The sequence below is a fragment of the Triticum dicoccoides genome, chromosome 2B, assembly GCF_002162155.2.
Source record: "Triticum dicoccoides isolate Atlit2015 ecotype Zavitan chromosome 2B, WEW_v2.0, whole genome shotgun sequence".
NCBI lineage: Eukaryota > Viridiplantae > Streptophyta > Magnoliopsida > Poales > Poaceae > Triticum > Triticum dicoccoides.
In genome coordinates this window covers 90,403,947-90,428,903 of record NC_041383.1, presented here as the reverse complement: position 1 = coordinate 90,428,903, position 24,957 = coordinate 90,403,947, and the positions used below count along the sequence as shown (strand labels likewise).

At 40.3% G+C, this 24,957-nt stretch overlaps 1 protein-coding gene across 1 annotated transcript; it reads left to right on the top strand.

Moving 5' to 3' along the window:
• Positions 1 to 13,002: 13,002 nt before the first annotated feature.
• On the top strand, positions 13,003 to 24,330 carry LOC119362304 (lon protease homolog, mitochondrial). Its single transcript, XM_037627502.1, has 20 exons — positions 13,003 to 13,390; positions 13,906 to 13,971; positions 14,064 to 14,261; positions 14,354 to 14,419; positions 14,500 to 14,541; positions 15,046 to 15,168; positions 15,910 to 16,008; positions 16,749 to 16,814; positions 16,889 to 16,975; positions 17,362 to 17,401; positions 17,517 to 17,688; positions 17,767 to 17,891; positions 18,483 to 18,613; positions 18,710 to 18,814; positions 18,977 to 19,090; positions 19,540 to 19,707; positions 21,763 to 21,864; positions 22,207 to 22,434; positions 22,914 to 23,432; positions 23,850 to 24,330. The coding sequence occupies exons 1-20, from the start codon at positions 13,079 to 13,081 to the stop codon at positions 24,030 to 24,032; spliced, it is 2,946 nt and encodes a 981-aa protein (XP_037483399.1). The 5' UTR covers positions 13,003 to 13,078; the 3' UTR covers positions 24,033 to 24,330.
• The last annotated feature ends 627 nt before the right edge of the window (positions 24,331 to 24,957 follow it).

Genomic DNA, 24,957 nt, shown 5'->3' with positions numbered 1-24,957 from the left:
CTGATAGGACAACGAAAATCTACTCAGACATCATAGGATGGCAACACATCATTGGATAATAATATGAAGCATAAAGCACCATGTTCAAGTAGAGGGTACAGCAGGTTGCGGGAGAGTGGACCACTGAATATAGATGGGGGAAGGTGATGGAGATGTTCGTGAAGATGGCGGAGGTGTTGGTGTAGATCGCGGTGATGATGATGGCCCCCGGCGGCGTTCCGGCGCCATCGGAAGCAAGGGGAGAGAGCCCCCCTTCTTCTTATTCTTCTTCCTTGACCTTATCCCGAGATTGGATCTGTCTCTCTGTCTCTCTCTGTTTCTGCGTTCCCCGATTCTGTCCTTTCACCGTTTCTTATATATCCGGAGATCAGTAACTCTGATTGGATTGAAACTTTTGCCCAGATTTTCTCTGAAAATTAGCTTTCTTGCAGCAAAAGAAAAGCGTCAACCGCCTTACGGGGTGCCCATGAGGGTCAGGGGCGCGCCCCCTGCCTCGTGGCCCCCTCGGGCACCGTCACGCGTTGGTTTTTCTTCCCAAAAATCATAAATATTCCAAAAATGATCTCCGCCCATTTTTATCCCGTTTGGACTCCGTTTGATATGGGGTTTCTGCGAAACATAAAATATGCAACAAACAGGAACTGGCACTGGGCAGTGGACCAATATGTTTGTCCCAAAAATAGTATAAAAAGTTGCCAAAAGTATATGAAAGTTGAATAATATTGGCATGGGACAATCAAAAATTATAGATACAACGGAGACGTATCAGCGGGGTACCAGGATATGCAACGAATCAAGAGTGACATGTATGAAAGAATTATGAATGGTGGCTTTGCCACAAATACGATGTCAACTACATGATCATGCAAAAAGCAATATGACAATTATGGAGCGTGTCATAATAAACGGAACGGTGGAAAGTTGCATGGCAATATATCTCGGAATGGCTATGGAAATGCCATAATAGGTAGGTATGGTGGTTATTTTGAGGAAGGTATATGGTGGGTGTATGGTACTGGCGAAAGTTGTGCGGCACAAGAGAGGCTAGCAATGGTGGAAGGGTGAGAGTGCGTATAATCCATGGACTCAACATTAGTCATAAAGAACTCATATACTTATTGCAAAAATTTATTAGTCATTAAAATGAAGTACTACGCGCATGCTCCTAGGGGGATAGATTGGTAGAAAAAGACCATCACTCGTCCCCGACCGCCACTCATAAGGAAGACAATCAATAAATAAATCATGATCCAACTTCATCACATAACGGTTCACCATACGTGCATGCTACGGGAATCACAAACTTCAACACAAGTATTCCTCAAATTCACAACTACTCCACTAGCATGACTCTAACATTACCACCTTTATATCTTAAAACAATTATCAAGTATCAAATTGATCATAGTGTTCAATGCACTTTCTATGATAGTTTTTATTATATCCCTCTTGGATGCCTATCATATTAGGACTGAATTCATAACCAAAGCAAATTACCATGCTGTTCTAAAGACTCTCAAAATAATATAAGTGAATCATGAGAGTTCATCTATTTCTTCAAAATAAAACCGTCGTCGTGCTCTAAAAGATATAAGTGAAGCACTAGAGCAAACGACAAACTACTCCGAAAGATATAAGTGAAGATCAATGAGTAGTTGAATAATTATGCAACTATGTGAAGACTCTCTAACAATTAAGAATTTCAGATCTTGGTATTTTATTCAAACAGAAAGCAAAACCTAAATAAAACAAAATGACGCTCCAAGCAAAACACATATCATGTGGTGAATAAAAATATAGCTCCAAGTAAAGTTACCGATGAACGAAGACGAAAGAGGGGATGCCATCCGGGGCATCCCCAAGCTTAGGCTCTTGGTTTTCCTTGAATATTACCTTGGGGTGCCTTGGGCATCCCCAAGCTTAGGCTCTTTCCACTCCTTATTTCATAGTCCATCGAATCTTTACCCAAAACTTGAAAACTTCACAACACAAAACTCAACAGAAAACTCGTAAGCTCCGTTAGTATAAGAAAATAAATCACCACTTTGGTACTATTATGAACTCATTCTAAATTCATATTGGTGTAATATCTACTGTATTCCAACTTCTTTATGGTTCATACCCTCCGATACTACTCATAGATTCATCAAAATAAGCAAACAACACATAGAAAACAGAATCTATCAGAAATAGAACAGTCTGTAGTAATCTGTATCAAACGTATACTTCTGTAACTCTAAAAATTCTGAAATAAATTGTTGGACCTGAGGAATTTGTCTATTAATCATCTTCAAAAATAATAAACATAAAAGCACTCTCCAGTAAAAAATGGCAGCTAATCTCATGAGCGCTAAAGTTTCTGTTTTTTATAGCAAGATCATAAAGACTTCACCCAAGTCTTCCCAGAGGTTCTACTTGGCACAAACACTAATTAAAACATAAAAACACATCTAAATAGAGGCTAGATGTATTATTTATTACTAAAAAGGAGCAAAAGCAAAGAACAAAAGTAAAATTGGGTTGCCTCCCAACAAGCGCTAACGTTTAATGCCCCTAGCTAGGCATGATGATTTCAATGATGCTCACATAAAAGATAAGAATTGAAACATAAAGAGAGCATCATGAAGCATATGACTAACACATTTAAGTCTAACCAACTTCCTATGCATAGGGATTTTGTGAGCAAACAACTTATGGGAACAATAATCAACTAGCATAGGAAGACAAAACAAGCATAACTTCAAGATTTTCAACACATAGAGAGGAAACTTGATATTATTGCAATTCCTACAAGCATATGTTCCTCCCTCATAATAATTTTCAGTAGCATCATGAATGAATTCAACAATATAACCATCACATAAAGCATTCTTTTCATGATGTACAAGCATAGAAAATTTACTACTCTCCACATAAGCAAATTTCTTCTCATGAATAGTAGTGGGAGCAAACTCAACAAAATAATTATCATGTGAGGCATAATCCAATTGAAAACTAAAATCATGATGACAAGTTTCATGGTTATCATTATTCTTAATAGCATACAAGTCATCACAATAATCATCATAGATAGCAACTTTGTTCTCATAATCAACTGGAACCTCTTCCGAAATAGTGGATTCATCACTAAATAAAGTCATGACCTCTCCAAATACACTTTCATAATTATCACAATAATATTCAACATCCTCCAAAATAGTGGGATCATTACTTCCTAAAGTTGACACTCTTCCAAACCCACTTTCATCAATATAATCATCATAAATAGGAGGCATGCTTTCATCATAATAAATATTCTCATCAAAACTTGGGGGACAAAAAATATCATCTTCATCAAACATAGCTTCCCCAAGCTTGTGGCTTTGCATATCATTAGCATCATGGATATTCAAAGAATTCATACTAACAACATTGCAATCATGCTCATCATTCAAATATTTAGTGCCGAACATTCTAATGCATTCTTCCTCTAACAATTGAGCACAATTATCGGAATCCTTATTTTCATGGAAGACATTAAAAAGATGAAGCATATGAGGCACCCTCAATTCCATTTTTTTGTAATTTTCTTTTATAGATTATTAAACTAGTGATAAAACAAGAAACTAAAAGATTCGATTGCAAGATCTAAATATATACCTTCAAGCACTCACCTCCCCGGCAACGGCGCTAGAAAAGAGCTTGATGTCTACTACACAACCTTCTTCTTGTAGACGTTGTTGGGCCTCCAAGTGCGGAGGTTTGTAGGACAGCAGCAAATTTCCCTCAAGTGGATGACCTAAGGTTTATCAATCCGTGGGAGGCGTAGGATGAAGATGGTCTCTCTCAAATAACCCTGCAACCAAATAACAAAGAGTCTCTTGTGTACCCAACACACCCAATACAATGGTAAATTGTATAGGTGCACTAGTTCGGCGAAGAGATGGTGATACAAGTGCAAGATGGATGGTAGATATGAGTATTTTTAATCTGAAATTATAAAAACAGCAAGGTAACTAATGATAAAAGTGAGCACAAATGGTATTGCAATGCGTTGAAACAAGGCCTAGGGTTCATACTTTCACTAGTGCAAGTTCTCTCAACAATAATAACATAACTGGATCATATAACAATCCCTCAACATGCAACAAAGAGTCACTCCAAAGTCACTAATAGCGGAGAACAAACGAAGAGATTATGGTAGGGTACGAAACCACCTCAAAGTTATCCTTTCTGATCGATCTATTCAAGAGTCCATAGTAAAATAACACGAAGCTATTCTTTCCATTCGATCTATCATAGAGTTCGTACTAGAATAACACCTTAAGACACAAATCAACCAAAACCCTAATGTCACCTAGATACTCCAATGTCACCTCAAGTATCCGTGGGTATGATTATACGATATGCATCACACAATCTCAGATTCATCTATTCAACCAACATAAAGAACTTCAAAGAGTGCCCCAAAGTTTCTACCGGAGAGTCAAGACGAAAACGTGTGCCAACCCCTATGCATAAGTTCACGAGGCCACGGAACCCGCAAGTTGATCACCAAAACATACATCAAGTAGATCACGTGAATATCCCATTGTCACCACAGATAAGCACATGCAAGACATACATCAAGTGTTCTCAAATCCTTAAAGACTCAATCCGATAAGATAACTTCAAAGGGAAAACTCAATCCATTACAAGAGAGTAGAGGGGGAGAAACATCATAAGATCCAACTATAATAGCAAAGCTCGCGATACATCAAGATCGTGCCAAATCAAGAACACGAGATAGAGAGAGATCAAACACATAGCTACTGGTACATACCCTCAGCTCCGAGGGTGAAATACTCCCTCCTCGTCATGGAGAATGTCGGGATGATGAAGATGGCCACCGGTGATGTATTCCCCCTCCAGCAGGGTACCGGAACGGGCTCCCGAGAGGTTTTTGGTGGCTACAGAGGCTTGCGGCGGCGGAACTCCCGATCTAGGTTATGTTCTGGGGGTTTATGTATATATAAGAGGTTTTGGCGTTGGGAACAAGTCAGGGGGTCTCTGAGGCGGCCACAAGGTAGGGGGGCGCTCCCAGGGGGGTAGGGCGCGCCCCCCACCCTCGTGGGTGCCTCGGGACTCTTCTGGCCCATCCCCGGTACTCGTTGGCCTTCTTCTGGTCCAAAAATAAACTCCATGAAATTTCAAGTCAATTGGACTCCGTTTGATTTTCCTTTTCTGCGATACTCAAAAACAAGGAAAAATAGGAACTGACACTGGGCTCTGGGTTAATAGGTTAGTCCCAAAAATCATGTAAAATAGCATATAAATGCATATAAAACATCCTAGATGGATAATATAATAACATGGAACAATCAAAAATTATAGATACGTTGGAGACGTATCAATGTGCCACTAGGTGAATTTCTTGATGAACCAATTGCTAGAGTAAGACAGAATGAGATTGTTGAAACTGATGAAGAGCTTGAAATTGAAAATCTTGAAACACCTATTACACCTAGTTCTCCTAGATATGGATTGCCAAAGGTACCGGAAGGTTATGTTATGGATGAGGAGACAACTAGAGACACATTCTTGCTTGTAAGGATAGAGATGATTTGGAAAAATTATTATGCAAGTATAAAGAAAAGACTTTGAATGCTAAAATGAAATGTGGTCCTCAGTTTGCTACTTCACCTATCTTTGTCGATGATAAGGATTATGAATTCTCTGTCGACCCAGAGTTAATTACTTTGGTTGAATCTGATCCTTTCCATGGTTATGAAACTGAAACTATTGTGGCACATCTTACTAAGTTGAATGACATAGCCACCCTCTTTGCTCATGATGAGAATATTCGCTATTATTATATTCTCAAATTATTTCCATTCTCATTAAAGGGTGATGCTAAGGCTTGGTATAATACTCTTGCTCCTGGTTGTGTGTGTAGTCGCCAGGATATGATTTATTACTTCTCTGAAAAATATTTTCCTGCTCATAAGAAACAAGTTGCCTTACACGAAATATTTAACTTTGTGAAAATTAAAGAAGAGAGTCTCCCACAAGCTTGGTGGAGGCTTCTCCAATTGCTTAATGTTTTGCCTGATCATCCTCTTAAGAAAAATGAAATACTTGATATCTTCTATAATGGACTAATTGATGCTTTTAGGGACAACCTAGATAGTTGTGCTGGTTGTGTTTTCAGGGAATGAACTGTTGGACAAGCTGAAGAATTATTGAATAACATATTGAAAAATTATGATGATTGGATCCTTCCTGAACCATCACTTAAACCTACTCCAAAGAAGAGGGGTATCTTATATCTCAGTCCTGAAGATATGCAAGAAGCAAAGAAATCTATGAAAGAAAAAGGTATTAAAGCAGAGGATGTTAAAAATTTACCACCTATCAAAGAAACACATGGGCTTGAAACACCACCACCACATAAGGTGGTAGAGGTAAATTCTTTATTAAAGTTCGATGAAGGTGATATTCCTTATAATAAACATCCTAGTCAATGCCTTTATGAGTTTGATAATTACATTAGAAAGCAAGATCACTTCAATGCAAATGTTATGAAACAATTGAAATACAATTCTGATATGATTGCTCGCTTGAGTGACTTGTTATTTAGAATCTCAAATGATGTTAGAGGTGTAGGGAAGCATGCCTCTATGGTTCAAACTCAACTAGAACAAGTTGCTAAATCTCAAAGAGAGTTGTTAGATGAAATGAATAATAATATCAATGATCATGCTGTTAGAGTAATGACTAGAGGAGGTAGAATTACTCAGGAACCACTTTATCCTGAGGGGCACCCAAAAATAATTGTACAAGACTCTCAAAGAGTTAACACTGATGCACCTAGTCCCTCCAAAAAGAAAAAGAAGAAGAAAAATGATAGGACTTTGCATGCCTCTAGTGAACCTGAAGAAGAAAAACCTCCTGATAATGATAATGAAGTCTCTATTTCTGATGCTGAAACTCAATCTGGTAATGAACACTCATCTCCTGATAATGAAAAAGATAACGATGAGGTTCATGAAGATACTCAAACAAATAATAAAGAACCAGCCAATGATGTTGAAATAGAACCAGCAAATGATCTTGATAACCCACAACCCAAGAATAAAAGATATGATAAAAGAGACTTTGTTGCTAGAAAACACGGTAAGGAAAGAGAACTGTGGGTTCAAAAACCTATGCCCTTTCCACGTAAGTCAAACAAAAGGAAATATGATGAAGAATTTGAAAGCTTTGCTGAAATTTCGAGGCTAATCTTTTTGCGTACTCGCTTGACTAATATCTTGAAAATGCCTCCTTATGCAAAGTACATGAAAGACATCATCACCAGTAAGAGAAAAATACCGGAAGCTGAAATCTCCATCATGCTTGCTAATTATACTTTTCAGGGTGGAGTACCTAAAAAACTTGGAGATCCGGGAATACCAACTATATCTTGCTCCATCAAAAGAAATTATGTGAAAACTGTTTTATGTGATTCAGGAGATGTTGTTAGTGTTATGCCTTTCTATTTATATAAAAGACTTCATTTGAGTAAACTCACACCTACTGAAATATCTTTGCAAATGGCTGATAAATCAACTGCCATACCTATCGGTGTTTGTGAGGACGTGCCCATTGTTGTTGCTAATGTTACTATCTTAACTGACTTTGTTATACTTGAGATGCCCGAGGACGACAACATGTCGATTATCCTTGGTAGAACCTTTTTGAATACTGCAGGGGTTGTTATTGATTGCAATAAAAGCAAGGTCACTTTTCATATTAATGGTAATGAACATACGGTGCACTTTCCGAACAAACAATTCCAAGTGAATGGTATTAATGTTATTGAAAAATGTCCGATAGTCACTATTGGAAGTTTTCAACTACCTCTACCTACTGCCAAAAAGAAATGTGAAATGCTTATTGTTGGGGACATTCATATCCCCATTGAGGTAACTTAGTGTTTTATGAAAGTTCTTTAGTTTCATGCTAATCGGAAGTGGTTGTTAATAAGACTTGATCAACCTTATTAATGAATCATTTTTGAGAGGTATGAAGTTGATGAATTTAGTGAGCACTACCTTCTGCCCTACCTTTTGTTTTCTGTTTTTATTAGTTAAATAAAATAAAATGTCATGCTTTATCTGTTTTCTGAGTTTTTTGTACAATAAAAATGACTCAAAAATAAAAGTTCTCATAATGCTCTGAAAATTTAATACGATTTTTTTCTGAATATTTAAGAATTTTTAGTGCAAATAACTTCAGAGGAAGGTGCTCCAGGTGGGCACAACCCACCTGGGGGCGCCAGCACCCCCACACGCGCCCTGGTGGGTTGTGGTCCCCACATGGCCCCCCTCACTTATCTCTTTGTCCCACATCGTCACCTACCTCCAGAAAAAAATTCACCATTGCTCTCTCTCTCTTGCTCTCTCTCTCTCTCTCTCTCTCTCTCTCTCTCTCTCTCTCTCGCTCTCGCTCTCGCTCGTGTTCTTGCTCTCAAACCCGCAGATTTCGATCTCTTTGCTCGAAGCTCAGTTTCCAAAACTGTTTCAGGGGATTGTTGCTTGGTATGTGACTCCTCCATTTGTCCAATTGGTTTTTGCTTTAGTGGTTTATATTTAGAATAATTAGTGACTCTTTGGTGCTGCTATAGATGAGCTTGCATGTTGAATTCTTAAAGTTATGAGTAGTTTGAATGCTTGATATGGCCTCTATGCATCCCTATGAGTAGTTCCTATCAATCTTGTGAAGTTTTGTTGACAACAATTTGTGACCCAAATTTTTTCAGAAAATTGTACGCGAATATGATGAACCTCTTTTGAAGGAGTTCTTCGAGGAGGAGCTCCTCAAAGGCATCTTCTAGTAGCAGCTTCGTTCGTCGGTCCTATGTTGAACCAAGTGAAAATTCCATTCAAGATGCCGCCACCAAATCATGTTTATGGCCATGCAACGATTATATGGCACGTGTGGGCATTAAGAAAGAATTTGAGCAATATGTTCACAATGTTGAGCTTGGTCCCTACATTGCAGATAAGTGCAACCAACACCTCAGCCTCACTGAATCATTTACCAAAGAATTTTAAATTCCATCCTCATGAGTCCAGAGTATCATTTAAACTATATGACAATTCATTTACTATGCCTCTGGAAACATTTTCTAATCACTGCAAAATTCCATTTTGGGGTTCATTGGACGAACCACCAAGGTTGGAGTTTGAAACATTCTTGACTAGTCTTTGCTTTGGTGATACTAGAGGAGTGACTCAAGGGAGAATAAAGAGCATTCATTTTCCCTCCGTCCAATACTTTCCACTATTTAATGGAAAATGCATTGTAGGAAAACAAGATTGTAGTACACTTTGTGCTTCAGACTTGAGTCTTATCTGCACCGCTCTAATCGGTGACAAAAGTTATAACCTTGGAGCTATAGTGGCACGTAGATTGCAACACAATGCTGGTAGTGGATATTTTTATGGTGGAATTTATGCCACATGCTTAGCGAGAGAGCTTGGTGTTTCACCTTGGCCTTATGATCCCATCCTACCCACGCAGTACCTTGATTTCGATGCTATGAAACGTCATAAGATCCTTAGAGGTGAACCCCATAATTTTACTTATAACTTGTTGTTTAAGAAAAGGTCCATTGTAAGCACCTTTTTGCTTGCACATGCTCTCTTTGATGTTCATAGCAAGGGAAGGTGTTATGTTCTTGAGAGCGAGGCCCGAGCTCATAACACAGCGGTTGTGGCCGCACAGCGAGCTGAGGTGTCTGCACCTCGAGCCTCCGTGAGCTACCACTCCGACCATTATGCATGCTACTGATGGAGATTACCAAGTTAGGCCAAAAGCCTAAGCTTGGAGGAGTACGTATTTTGACTGACATTAGTTTCATATTCACACATTTCATTCCAGTTATCGGTGTCCACACTTTTTCATTGTATTATCCATGCTAGATTTATTTTCTCGCCTTCTTCTTATGTGTTTGAAAAACTTTGAGAAAACACAAAAATATTTTCTGCTTCTTTTTGATTTTTCTTTCTAGTGTAGTTAGTTATAGTATTTAAAAAGAAAACCCAAAAATATTTCCTTATTCTTCTTTTGCTTGTTGGGAGCTCTCCCGTGTAAATAGTTTTTCTTGTTTTTGTTTTTTGTTTTTTTAATTTGTTTCCTTCCTGTTAAAAACCCAAAACTCAAAAAATATTTCAGTGTGTTTCTCTGAATTTTCTTTCTTTTTATTGAGTTGTACCGAGGAGAAGACCAGGATGAAAATGTTGAGTGGCTCTCATATGCATTATTGTTGATCTAACAGAGAGCCCATATTACCTTGTTTTCTTCTTTTTGAATAAAACTGTTTACAGATTCCAGCTTAGTCTATCAATCTTCTTCTCATATGCATTTCAGATCTATATTATCAAAAACCCAAAAATATCTCACTGAATTTTATTTGCGTTTATTTGCGTCTATCAATCTACTACAATTTTATCTCGTCAACTTGAGAATTTCTGGCACCGTTACCTGAAAGGGATTGACAACCCCTTTAACATGTCGCGTTGCAAGTATTTGTTCTTTGTTTGCAGGTACCGTTTACGTAGTGTTGCTTGGTTCTCCTACTAGTTCGATAATCTTGGTCTCATCACTGAGTGAAATACTTACCGTTGATGTGCCGCATCATTCCTTCCTCTTTGGGGAAATATCGACGTAGTTCAAGCCAACATCACCGCCCAACAGTGGCCCATTTATGGTAAAAAGGCCGGCCCAGCTAAAGGCCCACCATATTTTGTCAGACACTAGTGTGCCAGCCCGTTAACAACTTGCCATGTTTTAGGTCAAATTACGACCCATATCAGTTCAGGCCCGTTCACAGCCTATCGTGTTTTGGGCTAAATTACGGCCCATATCAGATCAGGCCCGTTAACAGGCCACCGTGCTTTTGGGTCCATTCTAAGCCGGTTTGTATTTCATCTGTTAAATGTCCGTTTACCAGTTCGGCCTGATAATCGTTTCGGCCTGTTAGCGGCCCTTTGTGCATCCGGGCCGTTGTCGGCCCGGTTTCACTTTAGGCCATTTAACGGCTCGTGCTCCAACTGAGCTATTTCTTGTCCGAAGTGACTATAGGCCTCTTAACGGCCCGTAGTCTTCATGGATAAATTTCAGCCCAACGTGCCTATCGGCCTGTTAATGGCTCGTGTAATAGTTGGGCCTAATTACAGCCCGCGTTGAATCCGGTCTGCTTACAATCCATCTGTTAATGGCTCGTGACACTTAAAGCCCATAATTTTATTGGGCCAAACAGGGCTCGAGATATATTTTGGCCTATAAACGACTCGTATGCTATTTGGGCCAAACATGGGCCTACGACAGTTTCGGCCTGTGTTGACCCGTGAATTTTTCAGCTCAACGCTAGCCCAATCTAGGTTTCCGCCTGTTAAAAGCCCATGGTATTCTCTGGCCCAACTGGCCCAAACTTTACTCGGCCTATTAAAGGCGGAAAACTACTATACGTGTAGGCCTGCTAATGACCCAAGATGATTATAGGCCCACGTTTCGGCCCATATATAATGAGTTACGAGCCGACCTGAAGACCGACAATATTGTTCCGGCCTAAATTACAACATACCGACTAAGAATAAACCTAGACTATACAATAAGGAAATTACGACATTTTACATCCACTGGGCATGAAAGTTTGCCACCGGTGATAATAAAGCGCAACGAGACCGCAGATTACATAAATTGGGCATCAAAGGTTGCCATCAGTGCATATAAACGTGTCGATAAAAGAATATACAAAATTGACAGCACTTCAAAAGGCATTAGGCCCGCCCTGGAGGTGCACCACAAGCAGCAGAACAAACTAAGACCCAGCTGCATAAGCTAACTAAGACCGAGGTGCTGCATCAAACTCACGCTTGCTGCATCTTAAGAAGACAGAGTGATCGACAAACTGGCCCCAGGTTGCGGTGTTGCTTCTTCTTCTTCCTCCCGTTGCTTGTGCCAGTCTCCACCTCCTGCTATTCCATCAGAGTGACACACCACTGGCACCACCCTATTGAGCTCGTAGTCCAGACGGACCTGGTCGCCCTTCTGGTTCATGTACTAGTGTGATCGTTGGAATGGATCCAGGAATCCCTGGCCTCCTCCATGGCCCCGACCAAGTTCTCGACGATTGGGCGGTGGAGATCTGGCATTCATGACCTCTCTTCATGCGTGGCGCAGGCCCTCACCGCGCGCACATGATTCCTCTGAATTGAAACGCTACTGTACCAGGTGCTCACCTCGCGTGCGTAGGAGAGCTTGATGATGTCGCCGTCGAAAACCTCATGCAGAGCCTTGTCCCATCTGAAGCCAAACGCCATGGTGTGATGAAGGTTTTCTTGCTGTGGTGGTTTCTGTGAAAGAGGGAGGTTGAATGGAGGGGAGCGCCCGATGGTTATTTGTACAAAGGGAGAGTGAATGAATGCAATATGAACATTGGGGTTTCCTAGAAGAAGGAGAAATCGAACGGGCGGTAGTCTATTAATCGAACGACTGCTTGTTTTTTAGACTAATCACACAACCTATTGGTTGGGTTTGGGTTTGCGGCTCATTTGACGAACAAAGCCCAGTACGAGCGAAAGCGCCGATCCGACCCAACATCTTCGCCCAGAGCGTTGAAAAAAAATGACGCCCGTTAACGCCGCGTTATCACCGCCGCCCGCTTGCTCGGGATCAGCCATGTCAAAACGAGCTCATTTTTTTACTTTGTGTTTTTTTATTTGTCAGAATTTTGGTTCGGTGCGAAATGTCATAAATCATAAAGTGATAGTTTTTCGCTAATTGTGACACGAATGCGGTGGTTCTGTGGATTTAACTCGGGATGCTAAAGAAAAAACTCGGCGTTCTACGTTCCAGCTGAATTAGCAGAAATAAAAAACTCATCCTTGAATTAATTAATCTTTTTAGAATAAAAATAATAATATTAAAAGGGGTTTTGGAAGGGTTTCGCAGTCTGGCTCCTTCCTTTCTTTCTTCTTCCCCAAACCAGAACGGCAGAGCACGCCGCCCGCACATTCGCGGCTGCTCGTCCAAACCCTAGAGTCGCATCGCCCACCGTCCGAACCCCCTCATGCTGCGCGCGGCGGCGGCTGCCGCCGCTGCCTTCCCGGCGCGGTTCGCCGCCGTGCCGGCCGTGGCGGCGGCGGAGGAGATGCGGTCGCCGCTGCTCAGGGTCTTCGGGTCGCTGAGGGGCGGCCGGAGCTCGGTGATGGGGAGGCGGGCGCGCTTCTGCTCCAGCTCCTCCGGGAGTGACTCCGAGGCCGCGGCGGCGGCCGCAGCGGAGGCGAAGGCCGAGGATGCGGTTGCCGCCGAGGGTGAGGCTGAAGGCAAGGCGTCCTCCGCCATCGTCTCCACCAACCCCCGTCCCGAGGACTTCCTCTCGGTGCGCTCTCTCTCATTTCGGATAATAATCGCTCTGTTTTAGTTGCCTGTATCAGCCATTCGGTGGAATTGTGCTACTAACTAGTACTAGAGTGTGTATTTTGGTCTGCGCTCAGAATGATTTGTAAACGGATCCTTGATTCGCCGTGAAAGGCGGCTTACAGCCAGAGGAAAAGAAATGGAAAACAGGGGCAGTTATTAATAGGAGTAAATATTCATGAGATGAAGAGGGTGATGCTAGGAAGTATTGACAGAAAAACACCTACAACTTGCGGACTGACCCACATCTACTGGGAAATAGGAACAGATAAACTGGCTTAAATTCAGTGGCAGAGGATCTGGGGCCGATGTGATTGATTCATCTAATACTCTGGGTTGCACAGTGAAGGGATCAAAATGTATTTGATATGATACTTGAAAAAGTCATAGAGAAGAATTTTTACAGTGAACAGTTGATGTGTGACTATTTTCATGGTGCATTCTAATAAGCGTACCCTTTTTCTTACTTTACTCTAGGTCATTGCCCTGCCTCTTCCACACCGACCACTCTTTCCAGGATTTTATATGCCGATCTATGTAAAGGTATGTTGTTGAGGAATTTGGTCTACTCTGTAATTTCCTTCTTGCCTCTTACTGACATGGTAATTCTCCTCTCTCTTTTGAAAATACTTTAGGACCAAAAGCTGTTGCAAGCCTTAATTGAAAATCGCAAAAGATCAGCCCCATATGCAGGTGCCTTTCTTGTGAAGGATGAAGAGGGTACTGACCCTAGTATTGTAGCCAGTCCAGATTCATCAGACAATAAAACCATTGATAGTCTCAAAGGGAAGGAGTTGTTGAAGCGTCTTCATGAAGTTGGCACTCTGGCTCAGGTAATTGATGATTAGAAAGACTGGGATTGTCCTGTGCTAACACAGTCTTACGTTAATATGTTTCCTGTAACTACTCTTTGTTGTTTCTGTAGATAACTAGCATACAAGGGGATCAGGTAGTGCTTCTTGGTCACCGACGTTTGCGGATAACTGAGATGGTGAGATATGTTAGATTCACTGCTATTCAGTTTTGACGAGTTAGAGAACTTCCTTTACATCAAGATACCCAAAACTGCAGGTTGAGGAGGACCCACTTACAGTTAAAGTTGACCATCTGAAGGTAACTCTAAAATGATATCACCAGCTCCCATGTTTTTGTTTTTGTATTTGCCATTACGAACATCTAATTCCTCCCTCCTGCCCCAAAGTGGAAAAGTACTGCTCAAATCCCTCAAACACAAAAAGGTGAACAAGCACACTAAAATTTTGTTTCTTGAAGCTATAAGGAGAAGTCATTTATGATTCTAATTTCTGCTCTAGCTGTGAATTTTAGCTGCATCCATGCAATACTATTTATATCACATACCAGTATTCAGATCACCTTCCTTTTGCGATCTTATTGTGTGTGTGTTATTGTACCATTGTGTTTTTTTAGTGATGTAATTTTTTCTCACTTGTTCTCATCGTGTACTTTTAGATGGCACAAGATTAATTGATCTGTAGTAAAATAGTTTTTTTCTTAGTTAACCCTGATTTCACTATGAAGTAAATGTGAGATTGCTTCGTTGCTATAAACAGTCAGAAGATACCTCGCATTTTAGACCATTTAACTTGTCCTTTGCAGGAAAATACCTACAACAAGGATGACGATGTTATAAAAGCAACCTCATTTGAAGTTATATCAACTTTAAGGGAGGTTCTCAAGACAAGTTCCCTTTGGAAGGATCATGTTCAGACCTACATACAGGTCTGAATTATTTCCTTAATTTCTTCCTTTGTTTTTGACAAGTTATATCCTGGGAAGTCCTCGTGAAACGGTTTCATATCTAGCCTACCCCAACTTGTTTGGGACAAAAGGCTTAAGATGGAGGTTTGTGGTTGGTATGACACCAAATTTTGGCTTGCCAATATTTGGGCAAATCCAAAATATTGGCTATAAGTTGGTTGCTTACCAGACTGCATTGCCCACCTCTAGAAAAGTTGCCAATTGTTGGCAAGTTTGGCAATTTATTGGCTAGCTAATTTTAGGCTTCAAACCAAGCATGCCCTGTAATCATTTATTGAATATTGTTTGAAAACCATAGAACTTGTCAAACTTGTGACACAACTGGTGTTTTGATTATTGAAATGTTGTGTTAATATCTAACATAGGCAGGGTAAGCATGTTACTGAACCTTATTAAGTTCTTTCATCCTATTTAGTTGCTGAAAGTGGATAACATGCAGGGTTATCTATAGGAGCCAAATCAGTAAGGGCTAGGATAGGCATCTCCTTTGCTCCCAGCTACCTGTACCTGCCATTAACGCCAGACTGTAATGACAATATATTAGAGCTATAACCAGTGGCCATGTAACAGTTGACATAGAAATCCGTGATGATAAATTTAACATGTACTTTTATTGTATACCTACATGCATTTCCTTTTTCTTGGGTGTCATTGGATTACATAGTGGCATTCTGAATGTTTTTCTTCTTTCACTTGATTCAGCATGTAGGTGATTTCAACTACCCACGGCTGGCAGACTTCGGTGCTGCTATTTCTGGTGCCAACAAGTTGCTTTGCCAGGAAGTGCTTGAGGAATTAGATGTAAGAAGCTTTCTTGGAACTTCATCCATATTACGTTTCTTTTACTTCTTTAAATCCAACGACCTAAGCAATATGGATGTTACTTGAAACCTACCAAATTCTTACCCATACAGTTCTTTGTGAATTTTTACATTCGTTGAATGTCTACTCCCTCCGTTCCCAAATATAAGTCTTTTTAGAGATTCCAACAAGTGACTACATACGGAGCAAAATGAGTGAATCTACATTCTAAAATATGTCTACATACATCAGTATGTTGTAGTTCATTTGAAATGTCTAAAAAGACTTACATTTAGGAACGGAGGGAGTAGATGCCATGGAAACTGTGAATTACCATGGGCACTGGGCTTATTTGTGCTCCCGTTTGACTTTGTACTCTAAATATTTTATAGTGAAATATAATCATTTCATCTAAGCAATTGAACAGCATTCTCATGGATCAGCAGAAAGATTATTGGGTTTTGCTTTTTGTCCACTAAGCATACTTGTTGGCCTTCTTAAAACCAAATTGATAGCACAAGAATACTTGGTGAAACAATAATACTGGTCCTTGGACTAGCAAAAATTCTTTCCAAATTCACAAAAATAAATAATTGTGAAAAAAAATGATCTACAGGATACTCTCTTTGTGTCATCAATACATCACTCATCTATGTGTTCTTGAATGAACAATATGTTGGTCGGACCACATCATAGCTTTCTTGTTCTGCTTCAATTCAAATGTGGCATTTCTTGAACAGGTAGATAAGCGTCTAAAGTTAACTCTTGAGTTAGTAAAGAAGGACATGGAGATCAGTAAGTTACAGGTAATTCGTTATCTTAGTCTCCCTTGTTAGTTTTTATTCTTAGCTTGAGCTTTCTTGTTATCTTTTTTTTACAGCAAGCAATTGCAAAGGCAATTGAAGAAAAAATTAGCGGGGATCAGCGACGTTATTTATTGAATGAACAACTTAAAGCAATCAAGAAGGTACTGATCATTCGTTATTTCTCTTATCAATTTAATTATGCTCCTTCCAGTCTGACTTTCAAATAATTACTGTTGTATAAGCTAGCTCTTTTTAATGATCCATGACACCATTGATTCTCATTAAGTGTCGAATTGAACAATGCCACCATCTGGTGTCTGCTTCTTGAACCATTTGTGCACACCAAATGTGAAATCACCATAAGCTAGCTCTTTTTAATGATCCATGACACCATTGATTCTCATTAAGTGTCGAATTGAGCAATGCCACCATCTGGTGTCTGCTTCTTGAACCATCTGTGCAGGCTAAATGTGAAATCACCATAACTTTTAGGTTGATCTGATTTTGTTGGTCCTTCATTATCACTCACCGTATCTCATGTTTGCAGGAGCTAGGTTTGGAGACTGATGACAAGACAGCATTGTCTGGTCTGTTCTTGAACCTTCATACTTCTTGTTGGCAATTAATGTGTTGTTTTTATCACTTTTAGAGCTTTCACTTTTGTTGGCTTTTCATAATTGACTAATTATTCATGGGGTGCAGAAAAGTTTAGGGAAAGGATTGAAGCAAAGAAAGATAAGTGTCCTCCTCATGTTTTGCAAGTCATTGAAGAAGAGCTCACCAAGCTACAGCTGCTAGAAGCCAGTTCTAGTGAGTTCAATGTAACTCGCAATTATTTGGACTGGTTGACGGTATTACCATGGGGAAATTATAGGTTTGTATTTATCCGCCTTTCTTTTGAAACATAGGTCAGTTATCTGAGCCTTATGTAGTGTTTGCCCTTTTGTTGCAGCAATGAGAATTTTGATGTTCATCATGCCCAACAAATCCTTGATGAAGACCATTATGGTCTGAGTGATGTTAAAGAGAGAATACTGGAGTTCATAGCAGTTGGGAAGCTAAGAGGGACTTCGCAAGGTTTACGTCCTAACATTTCCCTTTCTGTTTTGTGTTTCAAATATCATTTCATTTATTCACTGGTATGGTGTGGACCTAGTTGTAAGTGCTCTATTGGCATCCTTAGTTATATACCGCATTCATGAAAAATGTCATATAAAGGATCTGGTTCCTCTATTTCATCATAGCTCGTCATTTGGTAGAAGCTGGATTTTGAAAGCTGCATGCAGAGGCTTCTGATAGACATACTGTAGCTGGATTACCGCTTAATTCTCGCTAAATTTGGTACTCCATCTGATCTGTCACAATGAGTGCCATCTTTGACAAACATGGTCTTCAGAACGTAACATTGACCACTCACCTTTTGTTATATATTAACAAACCAGTGAAACAATCATATCATTTAAATATTTGTTTGTATAAATCTACACATTGTTTTCATACGCCATTTTCAATATTCAAAGATATATCTGTAGCCACCATAGCTTAAAGTTTGACTCTAAACAACACTAAAACACTTCTCTGTGAGTGGGAGTGGGTGGAGTACCTTACTTCACATCTCACATGTAGCTATTTTCAACCAATGACTTTGTTCGTCTATCATTTATACAGGGAAGATCATATGTCTTTCTGGGCCACCAGGAGTCGGTAAAACTAGTATTGGTCGCTCTATTGCACGTGCATTGAATCGACAGTTTTACAGATTTTCTGTTGGAGGTTTGGCCGATGTTGCAGAAATCAAGGTGCGCAACAAATATCCATGTCACGTCTCTTGTCAAGTGTTGGTATTCTTTAAAACTAGCTGAGCTGTTGTTCCAATAACATTTAAATAATCTTAGGGGCATCGGCGGACCTACGTTGGTGCAATGCCAGGGAAGATGGTGCAGTGTCTCAAATCTGTTGGGACAGCAAATCCTCTGGTATTGATAGATGAGATCGACAAGGTATTGTAACAACTTTTTTTATTCGTTTGAGTCAACGATTACTTGCATTTGCTTAGACATGGACTACATATTCAACAGCAATTTATTTTGTTAGTCACTACGAAATTTTTGACTCAAATGCATTACTTCGAAATTTAACTGGCTATCTTTGTTTGTTGGCAGCTTGGGAGAGGGCATTCTGGTGATCCAGCGAGTGCACTGCTGGAACTTCTGGACCCTGAGCAGAATATTAATTTTTTGGACCACTACCTTGATGTTCCTATTGACCTATCCAAGGTTAGTCTGTTGCTTTCTCAAGGGCATTTGCCTGTTTTACCTATATATGCATTCGGGTAACTTCAGTTTACGGTTCAAAGTAATGTTTTCTAATGTCTCCTCAGAAACTGTAGCAAACATCATCAGTTTACATCTCTTGGCATGCTGTTATGATTGGGCGTGCACCACGCTTATTATTGCGCTATCACATACAGTGTTTATGCTATTATTCATGAGGTGTGATAGAGCATTATTACCCTCGACTCCTTGAGAGTTTTGATTAAGTTAATGCGATATTGCTTTTTTGCTCGATTCCCTTCTCCGATCTTGCTAATTGCTGCTGTTTTGCTTGTGCTTCGTAACTTCTCTGCCATGCAATTTTCTGTTTATGATGTTCTTGTTCCATATAATAAGTTTTTGAACTTAATTATTGCAAAACATTCCCTGACATTTTGTTGTATGAAAATCAGGTTCTGTTTGTTTGCACAGCAAATGTTATCGATACAATACCTAATCCGTTGCTGGATAGAATGGAGATCATTTCAATAGCTGGTTATATAACTGATGAGAAGATGCATATTGCTCGGGACTATCTGGAGAAGAATACTAGAGAGGCTTGTGGCATTAAACCTGAACAGGTATCTGCAGATTTGGAAGTAGACTGGCCATTCAATCTGCTTTATTTTGTAGTATTATTTATAACTTTAAAAGTTTAATTTCCTACAAAATGGAAGTCCACACCATGATATACAGAAAAACTAGTGGTCATGCTTTGCTTTGTATGATATAGATAGCTTAAATCTCACCAAGCTATGCTTTGTTATGTATGACTTCTGAATTCTTACAACTTTCTATGCATTATTGTGCCACATAAGTTCTTATTTGTGATGCTGGAAAATGTGACGAGTTCTAGTAACTTGACAAATCCTAGTTCACCACAAGGCTTCCAGTGGACTTATATTTAGATTGTTTTGGGATTACAGACTTAGGTGGTATATTCAACTATATTGCACTCTATGTGGTCAGCATATGGAAAATATCTACTGTACCTAGTAAGATAGTAACCCGTTGCCACTTCCAAAAATGATCTGCCAAATGGAATTCTCTTGAATCCACAATTCCAAACAGAGCCTTTACCCAACTGTGAAATTCTACTTTCACCCCGGGGGTGGGGTGGGGTGGGGTGGGGGGAGACTACACCAGTGATACGAAAAGCAAGCATTCTTCTCCAGCTGACGTACCGACGCCTCACTACTACTTAATTAGTGAAAGATACGTTGGGATGTTTTCAATTCTCCATTAAGAGGCGGGCAACTATCTCTTTTCACACTAGACTTCGGATCGCCTTCCTACTGGTTTTCTTCTCGGTCTCCCCAACTAGGGGAAACCTCAAAGCAAACAACAGAGCAACACCTATCTTTTTTCTTTAAGCACTGAACATCCGGATCCCCTTCCGACTTGCTTTTCCGGGCACTGGTCTTTCTAACAACTGGAACTCGTCTCCCTTTTCCTGATTCGCATCTTCTTCGGCTTTTGCTACGGTCTTTCCTTCAGTCAGTCCTTCCTTCAAGATTTTTGCCTGCGGATCTCTCTCTTCAAAACATATATATCTTTCGGCGCCAGTCTTTCCTGCCTTACCTTAACCCCGCTTTCACGTGGCGAATCGGTATGAGGTTTCAGTGATCACTTTACGGTATTCTTTAAGCTTTCTTGGTCACCGGACAGAGTGAGAACTGCTCAGCTTGCTTTCTTTCCCTAGCACACACTTAGTAGATAGTAGGCACAGGTCCGCTAAGAGCTCATCGAACTTGACTTGTAGAGTGAGACCTGTGCTCGATATGGTTCATTTCAGTGCTCTTTCTCTCGGTATCATTCACCACATGCCTGTGATCGATCTCTCTCAAGCTAGGTTGGGTATCGGTATCGGTGAAGTCCGTCATTGAATTGAAGTGGTAGAGTGGTAAGTGGGCGTACGGTCTATGTATTTCCTATCAGTGGCATTAGTTCCTTTTCATTCTCTAGATAGATGGGCAGAACAAGCTTACCTATGGTTGTGACTTGTTTTGCGAATTTTGTAAGCCTAATGCAGTTATTCGGTGCTCATTGCATATGTAATACACTAATACTACCTCCGTTCCACAATGTAGTGCATATTACGTTTTTCAAAAGTCATACATGTTTATCTTTGACCAAGTTTATGGAATAAATATTGACATCTAAAATACCAAATATATAAATACAAAAGTATACTTTATGATGAATCTAATGGACCTAATTTTGTATTGTGGATGTTGATATTTGTTCTATAAACATGGTCAAACATAGATATATTCGACTTTTAGAAAACAAATATGAACTACATTTTGGAAGGCAGGGAGTAGTTCGACATGTTCATCTGTGATTTCCTTTCAAGGTTGACACTCCTGTTATGCAGTTTCCTGCCATTAATATCATTATACATGAGTTTGTCTTGAGAAACCTTTAGACCACCTATATAAGAGTATCTTTGGAAGTGCTTCCAGAGTGAACTAAAGAACAAAATGGAAATATAATCAGATTAAGCTTGAAATTTCCACCTAGCTGTATCACTCGACTTATACAGTAATAGAGCTCGAGGCTTCCAGTGATATTTCTTTGTGAGTACATTTTATTGTTAATTTTAGCTTTAATGGTCCGTCTAAAAACATGTACAGGTTGAAGTTACAGATGCTGCCCTCCTTGCCCTTATTGAAAATTACTGCCGAGAAGCAGGAGTTCGGAACCTTCAAAAGCAGATTGAGAAAATTTACCGGAAGGTATGCAACACGGCAACAGAGTGCCAGCCTAATTATCTGAGTTATTAGTTTGTTGAAGTAAGGATGGTTTATCTATACTCAATGCCATGTAAATAAAAGGAGGGCGACAAACCTGTTGTAATTCTGTGCACTTGAAATTAGTGTTTGTAGCAATACAAAATAGGAACATCATGACATATGCATTGTTTTTGGTGTCTGCTTAATCTTGATTAAAGTTACTTGTTCCCACATTCCTGGCAGTGTACTGGCAATCAGACTATCTAGTAGTTCTTCAATAGTGAGTAATTGAGTATAACTTTATCCTCGTACATACTTTACATACCATGTGACCCATCTTTGCAGATAGCTCTGCAGCTTGTCCGCCAAGGGGTATCAAATGAGCCCGCCCTGGAGGCTGTAATTGTCACACCAAGCGTAGAACCTACTGATGGTGGTAGTGCAACAATCGTGAAAGATGAGGAGTTGAATGATCCTGCTGTCAAAGATCCCGAGGAAGCTAAAGAACTATCTCTGAAAGAAACTCTTGTAACTGAGCCAGCTCTGTCAACCGACACATTGAGCACACCAGAGGTAGTATGACCATCATGGATTCCATTGTGTTTCTTGTAGATAAAATGCGAATAGCTTGATCCTGAATATGGTGCTCTACTGTGCAAACCCAATCATATACATGGTATTTTATGTGCTGCTGATTAACTCACCTGATGATAATTGGCCTAGGATAGATCTGAGACAAGCAATGCAGCAGAGTAAACTAGTATGTTTCATAGGATATTCTTGACTCTTGATGAAATTAATATGTTGATGTTTCATCATTTTTTAATAAATACTGGATACAACTGTTGCTCCCCATGCCCTGGCTACCGTGGTGGATGCAAATGTTAGCTAATTAACAGATGTTTAAATTTCTAACTGACTTAACAATGTATATAGATAGTCTATGCTGAGGGGAGTTTTTTTTTCGAGCGAGAATATTGCTGAGGAGAGTTGGTAATGATAGTAGGTTATAGCTGAAATCGTAATGAATTTACTAAGTGCTGATTCTGTAGGGCAACAAGGACACAGACGGAGTAAAAGAGGAGGCAGTAGACAAGGCAGTTAAGAAGGTACTAATTGATTCATCAAACCTTGACGATTTTGTCGGGAAACCTGTATTTCATGCTGAGCGTATATATGAGCAAACTCCTGTTGGAGTGGTCATGGGTTTAGCTTGGACTTCTATGGGTGGTTCTACTTTATACATCGAAACAACGAAAGTGGAGGAAGGAGAAGGAAAAGGTGCACTTGTGATGACGGGGCAGCTTGGAGATGTCATGAAAGAGAGTGCTCAGATTGCTCACACAGTCAGCAGAGCTATACTACGAGATAGAGAGCCAGATAATCAATTCTTTGCAAACTCAAAGTTGCACTTGCATGTTCCTGCAGGGGCCACCCCTAAGGATGGCCCGAGTGCTGGATGTACCATGATTACATCAATGTTGTCGTTAGCTATGGGAAAACCTGCCAGGAAGGACTTAGCAATGACTGGTGAAGTAACATTGACCGGAAGAATCCTCCCAATCGGTGGGGTATGTTTCCTCTACTCCTTGCTCAAACTCAGTTTGTTGAATCCCTCTGTTGTTTACACACATGCAGTCTTGGTCATCTAGAACAAGGGAACTTGCTTATTCACCAAAACATCAATTGATTTCATTGCTGTGATGTTTACATCTTGAGGCACTTCATCTTTAATTGTTCATGTTGACATTTACAGTTAGTGCTTGATCTGCAAACAACAATACATGTCATATCTGATGAATTGTATACCATGCATTCTTGTAGTCCTCAAAATAACCTTGCATGCATTGTACATACTCTAGTCTCTAGAAAAGATAGATCATCCTGTCATCATACTGTCATGACCACTAATTGATCTTTTGTGCATGCTTTCATGTGTGCAAACACTTTCACACTGACGTAATTATTGTATTTAATCCTGAAAACAGGTAAAAGAGAAGGCAATTGCTGCCCGGCGAAGCTCGATAAAGACGATCATATTTCCAGCAGCAAACAAAAGGGATTTCGATGAGCTTGCTGATAACGTAAAGGAGGGTCTCGAGGTTCACTTTGTTGACACATACAGTGAAATATACAAGGTAGCTTTCCAGAACGAGACAGAAACAAGCTAGCAAGCAATTCAAACAGAGTATTCAGATTGCGCAAGGTCTTTGGGGCAAGACTGAATACTGAACGAAGTTTGCAGCTAGGCCATTCTTTGCAAGATCAGGAGTAACTTTTTGTTGTAATGATTGTTTTTTCCTAGTGCCCCATGTGACAATATGTTTAAGGAAATTTTGACGAGAATGTCCGTAGCTAGATAGCTGAGGAGCCATGTCAAATAAGAAAAATTAGAGGGTTGTTACAAACCCAACCCAAGAATGTACAAGTTTCGTCTTTTATTTTAATGATTTTACGATTGTTTTATTATGGAGTTTGTTGGTATCTGTGTTTTTTGCGGGGAAATTCAGAGAGCTTTATTGAGTGAACGCATTCTTGGAACAATCAGCCAGGAGGCTGGACACCAAGAAGCTAGGAGTCTCGTCAAGCCAACTATCGGTCACATTAAGTGTGCAGGCACGTTTTGCACACAAGTGAGCCGGTAAATTGGCTGACCTGTTTACATGTTGAATAACAAAAGAAGAAAATTGAGTACTAAGCTCTCCAATCCCATTGTTAGAGTTTGGAACAAAATGGAGCTCTCCCGTTCGTTTGGATTTTGAGCCGTCCGATTGCGTGTCCAAACGAGATCTGGCCGTCGGATCTTCGGGTGGAGCGATCCTGGCCGTCCGATCGAAATGAGCACTGCTCCTGGCCGTCCGATCGAGTTGAGCACTGCTACTCGTGCCACCGCCTGTAAATCTCGTTCCCCACCGAGGGCATTTTCATCTTTTCACACTCGTGCATATAAAATGCAGCACGCCGTGTGTAACCCTAGCCGCCTCTGTCCTTTCCCACTCCTCGGCCCTCGCCCCGACTCCCCTCCTCTCCTCCTGTCACCGTCGCCCACCAGCCATCCTCCCCGCCCGCCGCCGCCGCAAACCATCCTCCCCGTCC